The sequence below is a fragment of the Poeciliopsis prolifica genome, unplaced genomic scaffold, assembly GCF_027474105.1.
Source record: "Poeciliopsis prolifica strain line A6 unplaced genomic scaffold, Auburn_PproV2 SCAFFOLD008, whole genome shotgun sequence".
NCBI classification, from domain to species: domain Eukaryota; kingdom Metazoa; phylum Chordata; class Actinopteri; order Cyprinodontiformes; family Poeciliidae; genus Poeciliopsis; species Poeciliopsis prolifica.
The window spans coordinates 8,235,525-8,253,237 of NW_026562383.1; the positions used below are offsets into that span (position 1 = coordinate 8,235,525).

A 17,713-nucleotide genomic window follows, 5' to 3' on the forward strand; every position below is an offset into this window, starting at 1 on the left:
TCAAAGCAAAAATGAACAAATACGAAGGAGACCAAACAGTTTGCAGGTGATATGCATCACATCTTTGTCTGTTTTATTAAGGAACCAGCTGGGAGATGGTGATAGTGACAGACAGTATTTCTACGTCACCAACTGTTTGGTAGCCACAAAGAAAACGAGTATAAAAACCAAACAACAATTCACATTCTTAAAAAAGCAAAAACATGCATTGAATTCAGGCGATATGTGCAAAATATGAGTAAAGAAGCTTTTGACGGTCCTTATGGCATACTTGCTTCCTCTCATGGATGCTGCACCGCGGTGTTTATAGTGATGGATGCAGCATCGGCTAACAAGCATGATTTCATTAATGAGCCACTGAACACCTTTGCAGGTACAAGGATGTCATTTCTGTGTAGTGAAAAGTCAATACTGCAGTGGTTTGAGGTCTGCTTATAGACCAAAGCTGTGCAGTGGCAGAAGCAGCATATTAGGATTTTCAGTTTCACAGTTTTCATCTAACTGCAGCTGATATTTCACTGAAATTCTTAGATATGCAGCTGAGAGTCTGTGTCAAATACATCTTCCAGCTGTTGAATATGAGTCTGCAAATGATACGTTTTCACTTTTTGTTTCCAGGGGTTTCAAGCGACCGCCTTCATTCACTTTTGTGAAATGTGATGTGAATGAGTCAGGGGAAGTTGAGTTATTTTACTTCAAAAGTACAAAAAATTTATACAAGCTTCTGCATCAGCACAGCAGGGACATCTGACTTCTTTTTGTTTCATTTTTGTTTACAGTTTCTGTTATTTATGAACTTTTGAAACGAAAGTTTTAAAAGTTGCCATCAAATATGTGCATTTAAGACAACTTTGATTTTGGGCGTTAGAGGAGACAAATCGACGTTAAATCCAAAATGGCTGATTTTTTTTCTCCTCATCTATTTTCAGTAGCTTTCAAGTACCAATAAATACCATTACATAGATAAAAACATGCAAACCTGAAAATGTGTCCTTTCACTGTCTGCTAATTATCTGCTAAGACAATCAGACAAAGGAAGATATTTTTATAAATAAAAAAAGCTAATAAATAAAGGTGAACGTATAAAAAGCAGAATTAGACTTAACGTTTTAGTAGACAATGCCAGTTTCTAAATAGCTAGAAGACGTTCGGTCATGACAACACGGACTGAAGCAGTGAAGAGATGAGCATGCAGGGCGGTGAGGAACGAGGGAGTTTATGAGTACTGATAGAACGGCTGTTCGTCGGGTCTGAAGCCGTACGCCGTGGCTGGTCGTCCCGTCAATGAGCCGGCCTGGTCAAAGACATCGCCGACGTCTCTGAAGCAGAGAGATAAACGACAAGGAGCTTTAGTTTCAAGACGAAAAAAAGATGTGAAACAGGATGAGCAGATGAATGAGCTCGTCCTGTTTATTTAAGTTAAAGTCAGTAGATTTCGAATGAAGCCCAAAATAATTCAGCTTTGAACTTTAAAGCCCATTAGGAAACTGGAACCTACTTTTGTAATAATTTGACCCTTGCGTGGAAAAATCTTTGTTTGAAAAATCTAAAAATCAACAAACATGCTAACATTGGCATGTTTGTTGATATTTGGAGCGGAGTCCTGCAGTGACACTACAGATACTATGACAAGTCGCTCTGTCGTCCAACCGTTAATGACGACTGAAGCTTTGCAATGTAAACTTATATCGACGACCTCACCCTGTGCCAACTTGTCTATTCGGCAAAAATCGCTCCAAAGTTGGCAACTCTGAATTTTATCATCGCAGTGGAATACACTGCTCTCCACTCGCTGATATGAAAAACGGCAGGAATTAAAACAGGCAGCATTTTGACCATGTTCTGCTCTGACTGTTTGTGTTTGTAAGATGGCAGAGAGCGCCCCCTCCTGGTGATTTCCAACTCACACGCCATGATGCGAGTCTCCGTTCTGAGGCTGCAGGTCGCTGAAGAAATCTGGGCTGACGGAGCCGTCTCCTGGAGTTATTCCATCTGAAAAGGTTGGACAGGAGCAAAACCGATTCAGTCGAGCTGCAGGCCGTGTCGCTTTACGGCAGAGTAACTTGTTCCACATGCGTTATCATTCCCCGTTAAGCGCATACCTGCGCTGTAGAACAGATCCGTCCTGTCGTTGTCGTTGTCGTAGAGGTACGGTTCGGCGTCGTCCACCTGGCGACTCTCGACCATTTCCAGCCACTGGTTGTTGTGGAAACGAAATTTCTCTGATTGGATCTTACGCCCCCACTCTGCGTCATACTCCTGGTGGACGAAGAAAAAAATATTAAATAAAGGAGACCAACAAAGCGGATTACTATTCTTTATTTGAAAATGTACACGTAAAAATGGGTCAGATTTCCTGACTGAGATATTAGACATCATCTTTGGCCGATAAAAGGCACGCAATACCGCGACACGCTCACTGCAGATTAAACACCGAGGTTTAGTACTCGGATGTGATGCTAAAATAAATATTTGTCAGTTAAAAAAGGAGATAAATTTACAGTTTTCAATCATTTTTACATGTCAGTGTTGATAAAGACATGCTGTATGTGTCGAGCTAGCGAGTGTCACGACCCAAGAGATTTACAAAAAAAAACACTGTGGGTTTCCCACGCCACCAAGAGTTGAGTTCATGATTCTTACTATAGAAGGAATTTTTGTTGTTTTGTAGGACTTTCTGAATATATGGATTTCTTTATGGGGATTTCTACCAAATGGAGAGCAGGTGTGGCCTGCAGGTGGCCATCTGAAGAGGTCCCACTTACAGCGACGATGTCGAGAGTGTTGTCACACACTTTCCTAATCTCTGCGTTCTTGTCATGCATCAGATCAATCAGGTAAGCTGGAGCCTCTGCGGGAAAAGGTTAAAGAAAAACAACAAAGGTCTACATCTTCTCAAAGGAAAAAAAAAGAAGAAACCCAGTCAAAGCATTTCGGTTTGTTGGCAATAATTGTCATTAGGATACGAGTGTCTTTAATGATGACGTCTCGAGTCGCTTGGTGAAACACCATCTGGTAGAAGACGTACACGATCTGACACACAAACTCATCGTCCTCCTGGCGAGCTGCGCAAAAAACACATGATCTAAAGCGTCAGTGGCATATTTTTGCAATGTAAAAAAAGAAAAATAAATAACTACAATAAAAGTAAACCAGAACAACCTAGCTGCACGCCATACATTTATACTTTACTTAATTAGCTGAAAAATATCAATTTCTTGGATTCCTCCTGTCATCAGTTACAGTGAATCTGATGAACATGAAAGAAAGTTCAACCATCCTAATTAGATTTTTGCTTTAATTAAAGCCACAATTATAAATTATCACAACGTTCTGATTATTAACAGCCATCACTGTGAAGACGACAACAAAGTGATGTTGCAACACAAAACGCTGCTCCTCCAAAGAGAATAGTATAAGGTGAAAAAACTTTTGATTGACGATCTTTAACTACTCAGCGTATATTCCGTGCGTTTATATTTACCATTGAGCAGCTCGATAAGGGAAGGGATGATGCCTGATTTGGCCAGCATGACAGCGCAGGCGTCGTCAATGGAAACCGTCCCGATCATTATGACCACCTCCAGGATGAGGTCGTCCTCTGCCGAACCTGAAACACAAAGTAATGTTCGCATGGGAGGTTCTCAACTCAATACAAAATAAATTCTAAAATTATATATTTAATCCAGTAATTTGATTTTTTTTTAAAATTGATCTAATGTGTCATGCAGATCGGTTACACCCAAAGAGATATCTAGTTTTTATGATCCCAAAAATTCAGTTATGGAGAAAATTCTAAATATACATGTTTTTTAATGTTTAAATAATATATTATGACCTTCACTATTATAGGTAACCCTGTTAACTTGACTAGCAGACTGTAGTTGGCACAATACTGGATGTAAGCATTTTAGTGGAAGGTTAGTTGGAAGGAAAAAGTATGCCCAAGCAACAGCAACAACTGCAGCCTTCGAAGGATTGAGTTCGAGAGTTGGAAGAATATTTACAGGCTAGACTGCGGCTTTAGTCAATACTTTTTTGCAGTTACACATTTCCATCAATAGAAATACAGCGAAAACAACAACGGCTGAGAGCAACTCCTGCATCTATTTAGTACCTGGTTTAAGTTTGTCCTTGAGAAAAGGCACCAAGTTATACTCCTTCAGCACCAACTCCCAGTCGAGGTCAGGGATGGTCAGGTTGGCCAGCGTGCCCAGACACTCCAGCACCCACTCCTCCTCTTCTTCGGTACGGATCTCTGCCGCCAGGTCTCCAACGTAATCCTGAAAAAGGAAAACATCCCAACTCAAGAAGATCCTTCACAAAAACAGAAGGGTTTTTTTCTCATAACGTACGCCGAAACTTACAATGAACAGCGGCTTGGTTGGGCCGTCATGCTGGGAGATGTTTCTGATCATCTTCATCAGAAGGCAGTCTTTTGTTTTCAGAGCTCTCTTCATCAACATCTTCAGCCCGTTTCCTTCAGAGCGCAGAACAAAACTGGTCTGAACGGGCCTCTCCTCCACAAGCCGCCTCCGCAGATAAAAGACGAAACGCTCCTGCTAAACGCGACTTACCTTCACACATGAGCTGTGCGTTCCTTTTGTTGGCAGCCAAGTTGATGCAGATGGAGATGAGCTCCGCCTCTATTTCCTCCCCGCCGTGGTCGTACAGCATCTGCATCAGCTACATCCGGACGCGCGCGCACAGAAATTGAGCTCATCCGTTGGAGAGAGAGTCCGTCAATTTGAAGGTAAACAGAGGCCACTGTACCTGAGGTATGCAATCGGTGTAAACAAACATGCCTTTGAAGCGGTCGTCCATGCTGATGTGGTACAGGACGCGCATCACCACCTGCCGGTTGCTCTCATCACCTGCGTGACGAAGGGACACGGTTTGGACTCTGAACGCAGCTCGCCGTACTGCGGACGGCGGCGAGCGAGTCGGCCGTTACCCAACAGCGACGTCAGCTTGGGCAAGAGCCCGACTTCCACCATCTTGGCTCTGAGTCCCGAGTCAAAAGAGAGGTTGAGCAGCAGGCGGAGAGTCAGGTTTAGCAGATCCTCGTGTTCACAGGGAACCAGACGCGCCAGGCGCTCCACGGTGTCCAGCTCAGCCTGCACATGTAAACGCAAGCAGTTTAGTGCTGCTGTATTCAAACTCTGCAGATATGTTTTAAAAATATGGTGTAAAACTCATTTCAAGTTGGAAAATTCAGGTTTAAGTGCGACATACAAACTGCAAGGTGTAATCTTCATAAACCGACAAAGCAGTAGGGGGAGCAATATGAACTTCAAATGTTATTGTGATATTTAAAAATCATGATAAAAAAACGTATCATTTCATTTCCAGGTAAGTGTATGGTTGTGACAGAATGACAGAGCATTCACAGTGCCGCAAACAAAAATAGTGTTCTTGAAAAACATTCCAATTTGAAACAGGCTTCTTCAGTAGGAGTCTAAAATTGCTAAGGTAGTTTTTCTGGGTTCAAAGCTCTAATTCCTGTACTGTGTTGCTAAATGAGTAAGTAAGTATCTTCTGGACTTTCTAAGTGTGCTCTACATTAAATTAAAAACGTGTCACTAAACTGCATTCAAATGTGTTTTGGAATTTACTGATTTTTTTATGCTCTTGTGGAACAAATAATGAAGAAAATAGTAAAAAATAAAATTTTTGAATAATATTGTCAATTTAGTTTTTTTCATTTGACGTTATTAACTGAAACTTAAGACAAAAATAAATCAAAATTTACATCCAGATGACATATTCTTAGCGATAAACGACACAATAAATGTTGGTGCCTAAGTTTGAGGTAACGAATCTGCATCGCTTCACAAACAGGACGGATCTATTCTGCAGTGCAGGCCCGGGCTCACCATGTCATTCTTGTTCTCCAGGAAGATGGACAGCTTCTTCAGAAACGAAACCACCAGCACCAACAGCTCCTTGTCGTCGCGCTCGAGAACCCGAACCAGCAGCCCCACGATGTTTTTATTCCTCATCTTCAGCTCCGTCCTTGTGTCTTCGGCGAGATTCAGCAGGAGGAAGAGAGACACTGGCAGGCGGGGGGAAAGAAGAAAATGAGCAAGGGAAAAAAAAGAAAGAAGCAAACTGGCCAAATGTGAATGAATGAGATAGCTTCCTTTCATATCAATTGTAAGCTATTCATACTGTGAGCCTTTCCATAATTTGTCACTGAAAGGATGAATTGTAATGCATCTAATAGTAATTTCATGAGGCAGATCAACACAAAGCAGGGAATGCAAAATACTGGTTTTCAAACATTTTTACAAACAAAAATGCTACAAAAGAGGCATCCATTTCCTGCAACTGCAGATGGAAGTCTTTTGAGATAAGTCTCTGCCAGGTTTGCTAATGTAAATTCTGACTTTTTTTTGTTTGTTCTTTTTGTTTTTATTTATTAAACAAATATATATATATATATATATATATATATATATATATATATATATATATATATATATATATATAAAAATAATAATATATATATATATATATATATATTATTATATTATTAAAAAAAAATAATAATATTATATATATATATATATATATATATATATATATATATATTATTTATTATTTTTTTTTTTTTTGCAGTTATACGTTTGTGGCTGGAACAAAATGTGAAATAAAAAAAACAACACAACTATGAAAACTTTTGAAAGGTGCTGTACACCAACACACTTCTCACATCAAAAGTACAGAAACGGTGATCTTAATGATTTTATTTAACCTCTGAGAAGCTGCTCCTGCTTTGCCAGAAGGCCTTGGTATTTCCTCAGAGCTTTGTCCTGGTCTCTTCTTAGAGAGCCATTTTCTGGTGCCGACTCACGTAAAAAAAAAAGCCATATTAAGGAAAAAAAGTTTCATGAAGGCCATACGGACTACACAAGAGACGATACAGACAGTTCAGGTAAATGATAGGGTTTGAAAAATAAAGGATATAAGCCTTGCTTTTCTTGCGCAGCTCCTCGCGCCACACGTCGTACCTCTTCAGCTCATGTTCCACCACACTCATGCACAGCGCCCCGACTTTATAGTGACTCACCACGGCGTGAAACTGAGAGAAACTGCGGCACAAGACACAACGAGGTCAAACAGTGACGTCGGACGTACGCAAGGAAAATGTCTAAGCTTGCGTTTAGGGTTACCTGGAGAAGCAGAAGAAGATGTAAATGATGATGGTTGCCAAGTCGACACTCTGCTTCCAGTCCTCCCTCAGAACGCGGGCCAGAGCACCCAGAGCCGCTTCTGTAGCGACACAAGGCCACGCTCAGGCTAAACAACCGCATATTTTCTACCACAAAAAAAATGCAAAAAAAGGGGCAGCACCTGCAGCACAATTATGGAAACTCCCAGTAAGAAGAAAAATAATATTTTAAATTTGAGACTTAACGTCTCAAATTTTTTCTTTCAGTTTGGAAAGAAAAATATTGTTTTTAATAAAAGCATGGGTGTGACAATTATTAGCATCCTTAATAATTTCTCTAAAATAAACGCAAGACAGATGTTCATAATTTGTTATTAGCTTCATCTTTTGATTACAAATATTGTATCAACATTTTCCTGTTTTCTTGTGGTATTGATATGACTCAACGACCCCATTTCCCTTAGAAACTCAACATGTAAGAGAAAATATCATAACAGAAAACGGCAGCTTGAATAAACCAACCCAAAGCAACAGGAACTTATAGTAAGTCTGACTCGAACTGTGAGCAAGATGGTACGGGAGGAAGGGAAGGAAAAAAAATACTAAAAATAACTGAAGCTAAAGGGAACATCCTCTGGCAACCATGTCTCCATCTCAACGGTTTGGCAGGATGATAATGTACCGTTGTGCAACAGCTCCTCCAGGTTGTCGGGGTTGCGGGCAAGCTGCAGGATCAGGGCAGAGCCTCTGATCTTCTCTGGGATGCCTTCATAGAGCAGCTCAACGTACTCTTCTATTCTGGTTATGGTGGCTTCCTCGTTTAACTAGGCACAAATAATACAAGAAGAGAAACCGACCGACTTAGAAAGTTTTACAATGAAACGTTAAAAAACCTTTTCTAGAGCGCAATAATATCTAGAAGCACTGCTATGTTTAGTAAACGTTAATGTTGTTATACCTCCATTCCTTCAAAAGGTGTCAGGTCTTTGGGCTTCACTGCTCTTTTCTCTTTCTTCTCCACTGATGAGGGGGGGGAAAAATGTGAGAACCAAACTTATATCTAATGACATTGTCATTCAGTGCAACAATGAAACAGATGCATAAATTCATCCCCAGAGCAGGAGGAGAGTAGTGGTGTCCGTCTCACCTTTGCCCTCCACTGGGGAGGATTTCCTGTTCTGCAGGTAGTAGAGCAGCTGCTCCACCTGGAGCAAACGGGAGACGGGGATGAGCTTACACTCCTCCACCACTTTCCTGGCCAAAGCTGCCACATCTGTAGTGGGAGAGAGGCTTTTCACACGGATACTGGAGGGGGACAGAGGAGAAAGTGGAGGTTGGCAGAGAAAAGACTGAAGTAAACACTTATGTAAAGAATCTATTGATCTTAGGCTTTTATTGGCCTGTGCCGATTTTCCAGTTTTCTTTAAGCTCAGAGCAGCTAAGTTCTATTTTGGACCATTTGAATTTTCTTTGGAGGAATTAAAATGGCCAAATGACTCCCGGTATGTGTAAAATTTAACAATAAGATGTTGAAAACATTGAATACATCTCACAACACCAAACACCAAACAAGAGTCATGATGACTCTCTCAATAACCAGACGCTCTCTCACATTTTCTGTCCCTCCTTGCGTTCCCCCAGCATCGGACCTCCGTCTTCTCCCAGAATGGACGCTTCCACCTCATAGTGGACCACCAGGGCCTTCTCTGTGGGGTGGACATCTAAACTGCCTGCAGTCACTTTACTATGGGTGACAATGAACAAACAACTTATGCTTTAAACATTGTGAAAACTGTTTACAGACATAAGATGTTAAACTTGGAACAGTAGGTTTACGTTATGATGAGCTTGCCAGCAGCAAAGAAAGCAACAATGAGATTTATTTAGAGCATTTTTTGTTTATTTCAGGCAACAGGGCTGACCACTCTGCTGCCATGCAGCAACAAGATCCAGGGTTTGGATCTTGGCCTGCCATCTTTCTGCATAGTTTCCATGTTTTCTTCATGCAGCTTTCCCCCGCAAATCATTACTGTTACGTTAGTCGGCCTCTCTAAATTGCCCCAAGGTGTGAGTGTGGTTGTAGGTTGCGTTTCCCAATGACCACTGGAGATGTAGTCACCAGTTTGGTTTTGATTCAAAAGATGCTTCAGTGAAATATTATTTCAGTGCACATTTATGCAATCACGTCAGTCCAGTTCGTTGAATTCATCTGCACAACAGATTTACTTTTCAGTTAGACAAAATCCTATAAATGCCACTTCACTTACTGTGGGAAAATTTCCCTAAAGTTTGGGCCCCATAACATGTTTTCATGTGAGGCGTGAAAACATTTCAGATTTAATTTAGTTTTGCAATTATTACTTTAACAAGAAAGATACACATTTAAAAAAATACGTAAAATATTAATCTTCGTATGACACCAGTAGACACAAAGTGGCAAAGTTTGAGTCAGATAAATGAATCCGCTCCCTTCACACTTTAATTCATTTATTTATGATAATGAACTCTATTAAATATTTCGGATGTGTCCAATAATCATATGAAACTCTACTTTCTCCCCCCTCCATCTTAAATGTTTACTTACATATTTTCTCTGTACACGTATACACAGATCGACCATTTAATATTTATTGTCATGTTCTGTAATGTTTTATTTTTATCCGTCAGCCAAAACCATCTCAGCTCCCACAGGGAGACAGGGTGTGTCCAATGGATGGACGGCTAAATGACAAAACATTCGAGCTGTATGTTAGTAATTAGCTTAACTCAGTGCATTAATTAATTATGACGTCAGTACACAGAGACACAATTTGCTGTTAGCTTTTCAGTTAGCCGTTTTTTTCCCCCTGGAGCTGTTAGCTAGCTTAGCTCTGACCCAGACTTAATTGACCGCTTTAATGTCAGACCGGTTTACAAAATATTATTGAAACTCCATTACAGCTATATCACAGAGTGGCATTTTCAGAAGGCTTTTACAGTTTATATTGTAGATTACATAAAGGCGAGCCCTGAGCTCATTTGAACGGAAAAGCTAATGTTTCACACTGGCTGACCAGCAGCGCGAGCTCAGACGAGGCGTCGATGAGAGGAAACCCCGTGGAAACGGAACTCATACTAGGTCAAACATGTTTCAAGTACGTCCCTAAAGAGATGGACTTAATATACGCCGAATGACAACAATGATTAAATTACAACAGCTATCCGTAAAATGCACGGAAACGTAACCAAGCAGACAACGAAGCAAAACTAAGAAAGAAAAAAAAAACCTTCACCCAAAACTAGTCCACTTAATGTACACTTCATTTGTAGTTATAGTTGCTATATTTTCGAAAAAAATAGCTTATTGATCACATTATGTTAACATAAAAAAACCGATTAAAATCAGTCGGTTTTGAGTTCTACTGCTACTTACCGTTTGAGGTACCGCGCGTCATCCTGCATTTTCTCCCACTTTATGGTTTTAAGTTTTTAATTATTATAATAGTTTGATCACATCTGATGTATTCCCTAATAAATCACGACTTCATCAATCCGAAAGCTGCCCCCTGATACAGCTGTCAACAGAGAAAAATACCTTCGTCTTCTTCCTTTTAAATTTGACGTTGAAGAAACGACACTGCCACCTACTGCGGAGGAGGCAGCATCGCTGGATTGCTGAATCAACTCAGTCCTTTATTGGGGCCTGCCCATAGCAATGCATAAGGAGAGCAGTGACTGACTTGCGAAGCAAGTCAGTCACTGCCTCCATGCATTGCATGGCAGGCACCTATTAATCTTCACCCAATAGAACGCTTCTTTATTATAGTTGGGGCCCTGCCCATAGCAATGCATAAGGAGAGCAGTTACTGACTTGCGAAGCAAGTCAGTAACTGCCTCCATGCATTGCATGGCAGGCACCTATTGTTCTTCACCCAATAGAACGCCTCTTTATTCTTTATTTTTCTTCCGTTCACCGGAATGCGGCTCGCACCGCTGCGAGCCCACCCACAAAAGTGGTATCAAAACGTGCGGCTCGTTCCCGGCATTGGAGCTATTACTTTTATGGGGAATCGGCGTTACGACGGCGACGTAAAAAGCGAAAAATGAGCGAAATTTCCAACTGCCGAAACGCAGAGCATAACTGCCACCAACTGCCGCTCCGCTAGAGTGAAAAATGAAGTGGATTTCTGACCCCAAATAAATTTTGAAATCGCCGCCACGCCCACAAATATTGTGCTATCGGTATCAAACTCGGTCATGACATCGATACGTATGTCTGCTCCGGTAAAATGTTTTCAAAATTTTTCTTGGGCTTACGGTTTTCTGTCAAGGTGCTTTAGAGCAAAATCAAGTTCCAGCCTAACTGACGCTCTCCACCATATATTTTCATACTTTTCTGGAAAATTTCAGACCTCAGCACACACCATTTTTATATCATCGCTGTAATTACTATGAATGAGCTACAGATATGATTTGCAGGACAATCGGAGACAAAAAATAGCTCTCTCATATGCTTCAAACGGTTTTCCGATACGTATCACGGTTTCCGAACGGCAAGGAGTTGTTCGGGCTGCTTTTTCCATTATAACTGACTGAGCTGTCTCACAAAGATAGAAATCTGTCTCTGCCTCACACACATGACTGTTGACCTCTTTAGAACTACAATGACTGCAGGTTAGAACTACAACATGGCGGAACACTCAGTTACTACTCAGGAGGAATGAGCTGGCCTTTAGAATTACATTGTGTTTGGGCTTTTTATAACTGATTTTAACCAACCATTGTTACACACAGTATTTGTGTGGAAATTTTAAATTAAGCTGAATGAAAATTTCAAAATAAAACCTTGAATATTTCTCTCAGGCCTGTCAGAAAAACTAACAACTTCAAGCATTTAAAATTAAGTCTCTCCTTGTGTGTCACACTGACATGACAGTTGACCTCTTTAGAACTACAATGACTGCAGGTTAGAACTACAACATGGCGGAACACTCAGTGCCTACAAAAGAGGTCAGAGCTGATTGTCAGAACTACAACATGGCGGAACTGTCAGTTACTACTGAGGAGGAATGAGCTGGCCTTTAGAATGACATTGTGTTTGGAATTTTATCACTGATTTTAATCAACCATTGTTACACACAGGATTAGTGTGGCAATTTTAAATTAAGCTTAATAAAAATTTCAAAATAAAAGCCCTGAGATTCTTTTATATCGTAATTGCTCTCTTGGGCATTATGTGACTTTTTAACAAAACCACTGTTAAACTTTGGATTATTTTGGACATTTAAAATTAAGCTGAATGAAAATTTCAAAATAAAACCTTGAATATTTCTCTCAGGCCTGTGAGAAAAACTAACTTCTTCAAGCATTTAGAATTAAGTCTCTCCTTGTGTGTCACACTGACATGACAGTTGACCTCCACTTTAGAACTACAATTTCTGAAGGTTAGAACTACAACATGGCGGAACACTAAGTGCCTACAGAAGAGGTCATAGGTGAATATAAAAACTACAACATGGTGGAACTGTCAGTTACTACTGAGGAGGAATCAGCTGCTCTTTTGAACTACAATTCCGGAAGGTCAGAACTACAACATGGAGGAACACTCAGTGCCTACAGAAGAGGTCATAGGTGAATATAAAAACTACAACATGGCAGAACTGTCAGTTACTACTGAGGAGGAAACAGCTGGCCATGACAAGTACTTGGTTTTGGGTAATTTTAGAACTGATTTCAAAACTCCATAGTTACACATGGGATTAGTGTTACCATTTAAATTAAGCTTAATGTAAATTTCAAAATAAAAGCCTTGACAATTTTTCCATCAAGTAATTGCTCTTTTGACCACTATATCACTGATTTAACCCAATCAGTGTTAAACAAGGGATGAGATTGGCCATTTAAAATTAATCTCAATGAAAATTTCAAATAAAAGCCTTAAGATTCCTTTCTGGCTCATGCATAATTTAAGGAAAATGGCTGCCTCAAACTGATAGAATTAAGTCTCCTCCTGTCTGACTCACAGCTGGCAGAGGATCCATTACCATGGCAACGGAACACAAAGGGGCCAGCTGATTAGGACTACAAAAACGCATCACTGTAGTTCTAACTATGGCAAAACTCAGAGAAAAAAGCTGTAGTTTAGAACTGCTTGTGTTTTGGGCCTTTTATAACTATTTTTAACCAACCATTGTTACACATGGAATTAGTGTGGAAATTTTAAATTAACATTAAAAAAAATCATATATGGATTACATTGACCATTTAAAATGAAACATTCTGAACATTTCAAAATAAAAGCCTTAAGATTTGGCCATGGCTAATGCAGCGCCGCAGGCGCTGCAATGATATTAGCTTGCATTATCGTTTCCTCTCAAGTTAGTGCACTGTCTTGCGCAGCAAGACAGTGCATTAGCATTAGCACAAACATTAGCATTTCTCTGTTTCCCACCAGTGCACTGCCGTAGGCAGTGCAATAAGATTATCCTGCATGATCTTTTCCACACAGGTTAGGGCTCTGCCTTGCGCAGCAAGGCAGAGCATTAGCATTAGCCTTTTACCTTGCATTAGCTATTTCCCTTACTTATTACCCATTTAGTTTCCTGAATGCAGTAAGTCATGCTTGTGAATCTCCACGTGCTATTGATGACATTGCAGCTTTCTTTAGCATGGATGCTAATGTTTATCATCAGAACACTGGGTCCAAATCAACGGGCACACTTTGGCAGGCCCCGGTTAAATTTCTTCAGGAATTTTCTAGTTGGGGCCCTGCCCATAGCAATGCATAAGGAGAGCAGTGACTGACTTGCGAAGCAAGTCAGTCACTGCCTCCATGCATTGCATGGCAGGCACCTATTATTCTACACCCAATAGAATATCTCTTTATTATAATTTCTTCTTCCGTAGACCGGAATGCGGCTCGTACCGCTGCGAGCCCACCCACAAAAGTGGTATCAAACGTGCGGCTCGTTCCCGGCATTGGAGCTATTACTTTTATGGGGAATCGGCGTTACGACGGTGACGTAAAAAGCGAAAAACGAGCGAAATTTCCAACTGCCGAAACACAGAGCATAACTGCCACCAACTGCCGCTCCGCTAGAGTGAAAAATGAAGTGGATTTTTGACCCCAAATCAATTTTGAAATCGCTGCCACGCCCACAAATATCGTGCTATCGGTATGAAACTCGGACATGACATCGATACGAATGTCTGCTCCGGTAAAATGTTTTCAAAATTTTTCTAGGGCTTACGGTTTTCTGTGAAGGTGCTTTAGAGCAAAATCAAGTTCCAGCCTAACTGACGCTCTCCACCATATATTTTCATACTTTTTTGGAAAATTTCAGACCTCAGCTCACACCATTTTCTCTCATCGCTGTAATTACTGTGAATGAGCTACAGATATGATTTGCAGGACTATCGGAGACGACAAATAGCTCTCTCATATGCTTCAAACGGTTTTCTGATACGTATCATGGTTTCCGAACGGCAAGGAGTTGTTCGGGCTGCTTTTTCCATTATAACTGACTGAGCTGTCTCACAAAGATAGAAATCTGTCTCTGCCTCACACACATGACAGTTGACCTCTTTGAACTACAATTCCTGAAGGTTAGAACTACAACATGGCGGAACACTCAGTGCCTACAAAAGAGATCAGAGCTGATTGTCAGAACTACAACATGGCGGAACACTCAGTGCCTACAAAAGAGGTCAGAGCTGATTGTCAGAACTACAACATGGTGGAACAGTCAGTTCCTCCTGAGGAGGAATGAGCTGGCCTTTAGAATTACATTGTGTTTTGGGCTTTTTATAACTGATTTTAACCAACCATTGTTACACACAGGATTAGTGTGTAAATTTTAAATTAAGCTTAATGAACATTTCAAAGTAAAAGCTTGAATATTTCTCTCAGGCCTTTCTGAAAAACTAACTGCTTCAAGCACTTATAATTAAGTCTCTCCTCACACTGACATGAGAGTTGACCTTCTCCTTAGAACTACAATGACTGCAGGTTTGAACTACAACATGGCGGAACACTCAGTGCCTACAAAAGAGGTTAGAGCTGATTGTCAGAACTACAACATGGTGGAACTGTCAGTTACTACTGATGAGTAATCAGCTGGCCATGATAAGTACTTGTTTTTTGGGAATTTTAGAACTGATTTCAAAACTCCATAGTTACACATGGGATTACTGTTACCATTAAAAATTAAGCTTAATGTAAATTTCAAAATAAAAGCCTTGACAATTTTTCCATCAAGTAAGTACTCTTTTGACCATTAGATAACTGATTTAACCCAATCAGTGTTAAACATGGGATGAGATTGGCCATTTAAAATCAAGCTCAATGAAAATTTCAAAATAAAAGCCTTAAGATTCGTCTGTGGCTAATGCAGCGCCACAGGCGCTGCAATGATATTAGCTTGCATGATCTTTTTCACTAAGGTTAGGGCTCTGCCTTGCACAGCAAGGCAGAACATTAACATTAGCACAAACATTAGCATTTCACTGATCCCCACTAGTGTAAGATTATCCAGGATGATCTTTTTCTCCTCGGTTAGGGTCTGCCTTGCGCAGCAAGGCAGAGCATTAATATTAGCACAAACATTAGCATTTCATTGTTCTCCACTTGTGCACTGCCAAAGGCAGTGCAATAAGATTATCCAGCATGATCTCTTTCACTCAGGTTAATGCTCTGCCTTGCGCAGCAAGGCAGAGCATTAACATTAGCACAAATATTAGCATTTCACTGATCCCCACTAGTGTAAGATTATCCAGGATGATCTTTTTCTCCTCGGTTAGGGCTCTGCCTTGCACAGCAAGGCAGAGCATTAACATTAGCACAAACATTAGCATTTCACTGTTTCCCACTAGTAAGACTATCCAGCATGATCTTCTTCTCTCAGGTTCAGGCTCTGCATTAACATTAGCATTTCATTGTTCTCCACATTTCATTGTCTCCAATAAGATTATCCAGCATGTTCTTTTACTCTTACAAAATAAGAGTAAAAGAAGAATGTTCTGCCTTGCGCAGCAAGGCAGAGCATTAGCGCTAGCCTTTTACCTTAAATGAGGTATTAGCTATTTCTCTGACTTATTACCCATGTTTGGTATAGTGAATGGAGTAAGTCATGCTTGTGACTTTCCACGCGCTATTGATCATATTGCAGCTTTCTTTATCATTGATGCTAATATTTATTTATTTCAAAATAAAAGCCTTGAAATTTTTGTATCATGTCTTTGCTTTTTAGGCAATTATATAGCTGACTTAACCAGTGTTACACATGAGGTTATTATTGCCATTGAAAATGAAGCTTACTAAAAATTTCAAAATAAAAGCCTTAATATTTGACTCCACCTATTGCAGCGTCACAGGAATGCAAATGATATTAGCTAACATTATCTGTTTCCGTCAGGATAGGGCACTGTCTTGCGCAGTATATCTGATTTCGTCTGTAACGTAGATTGAATATAATCATAGGGAACCTTAAACATAAGGTTCCCTATGTTTAAACAAGTAATTTTTAGGTTCTGTCTCTTAAAATATTCTATTTTTTTATTATTATTATTTTTGTGAAGCTAGGTGGTCAACAGAAGCATATGCCATACACGCTGGAAAATGTCAGCCTCTGATTTGTCGACATGTAACATGTTGTATCTATGCCTGTGACGTAAGGTGCAGATTCTGACAGCTATATTTAAAATTGTTATTGTGTTGCATCTTTTAAAATTGTTATTTTGTAAAGCTGACTGGTCAGGAGCTTACGTCATACACGCTGTAAATGTCGATTTCTGATTGGCTGACACGTATTCCCAAGCCGCCGGAACTTTCTGGAACTTTCTGCTTCCGAGTCTACTTCGGTCAAGGTAAGACGTGTTTGTGATCTATCCATAATATTTAGTATTTACATGTTTTATTTCGGTAAAATATTATTATAACTGTTTGCAGTTGTTAGATGTAGTGTTCGTTGACAAAGGTGGTTGATTTTAAAAGTTTGCTACGGAATATTTCGTCGTGGCTCTGATAGCGTACTTGATGGAATAAGATTTTTCTGGATTTATTCAGCTTATTTCTGGCCCTCACGAGACTTTGCGTGATTTATTAGTTGCTCTCTATAACAGGTTAGTATGTGACTTTGTTCGGTTCTAGTCCAATTTGGGGAACATTATCCGTATTACAGTCTGAAGCGCAGCAGCTGCGGTAATTTCTCAGCTAATTTGCAGCGTCTTAAATAAATGTATCACATAATCATAAAAAAAGAACACTTGCTGCAGTCATTTTATGAAATTTAATATTTTTTTAAATTCAAATGAAAAATCTAATTCACAACACACCAAGCTAATATTGTGTATATCCATAGGTTTGTAATTTGATGTTTGACAAGTTTTATAATTTACTTTAAAAAACTTATACAATAAAAGACTTGGTTGATTTGATTAAACTTTATTTTTGTCCATTTATTTATGAAAATGTACAGATGTATTTGTATCAGTGCTTTTAATTAGATTTTAGAACAAGTTGTATTATGTACTGATGTTTGCACCAGTTGTGGAAAAGAGCTT

The 17,713-nt window shown here is 39.8% G+C and overlaps 1 protein-coding gene across 1 annotated transcript; it reads right to left on the reverse strand.

The window, feature by feature from the left end:
* Positions 1 to 36: 36 nt before the first annotated feature.
* LOC129361932 (kinesin-associated protein 3-like) lies at positions 37 to 10,780 on the reverse strand. The gene is made up of 20 exons (XM_055033170.1): positions 10,587 to 10,780; positions 8,787 to 8,918; positions 8,322 to 8,479; positions 8,133 to 8,194; positions 7,857 to 7,998; positions 7,176 to 7,275; positions 6,970 to 7,094; positions 6,758 to 6,856; positions 5,877 to 6,055; positions 4,955 to 5,117; positions 4,774 to 4,874; positions 4,578 to 4,686; positions 4,368 to 4,480; positions 4,118 to 4,283; positions 3,485 to 3,610; positions 2,967 to 3,065; positions 2,766 to 2,851; positions 2,103 to 2,259; positions 1,908 to 1,992; positions 37 to 1,319 (listed from the first exon to the last, which is right to left on the reverse strand). Exons 1-20 carry the CDS (start codon positions 10,613 to 10,615, stop codon positions 1,217 to 1,219), a joined length of 2,334 nt encoding a protein of 777 aa, XP_054889145.1. The 5' UTR covers positions 10,616 to 10,780; the 3' UTR covers positions 37 to 1,216.
* Positions 10,781 to 17,713: the final 6,933 nt, after the last annotated feature.

Excerpts from the sequence above, each read along its gene's own strand:
- LOC129361932 (XM_055033170.1), bottom strand. The coding sequence starts at position 10,615 with ATGCAGGATGACGCGCGGTACCTCAAACG. Across the intron at positions 5,118-5,876 it reads TGGAGAACAAGAATGACATG|GCTGAGCTGGACACCGTGGA; the intron begins GTGAGCCCGGGC and ends TTACATGTGCAG. Across the intron at positions 4,687-4,773 it reads ACACCGATTGCATACCTCAG|CTGATGCAGATGCTGTACGA; the intron begins GTACAGTGGCCT and ends GTCCGGATGTAG.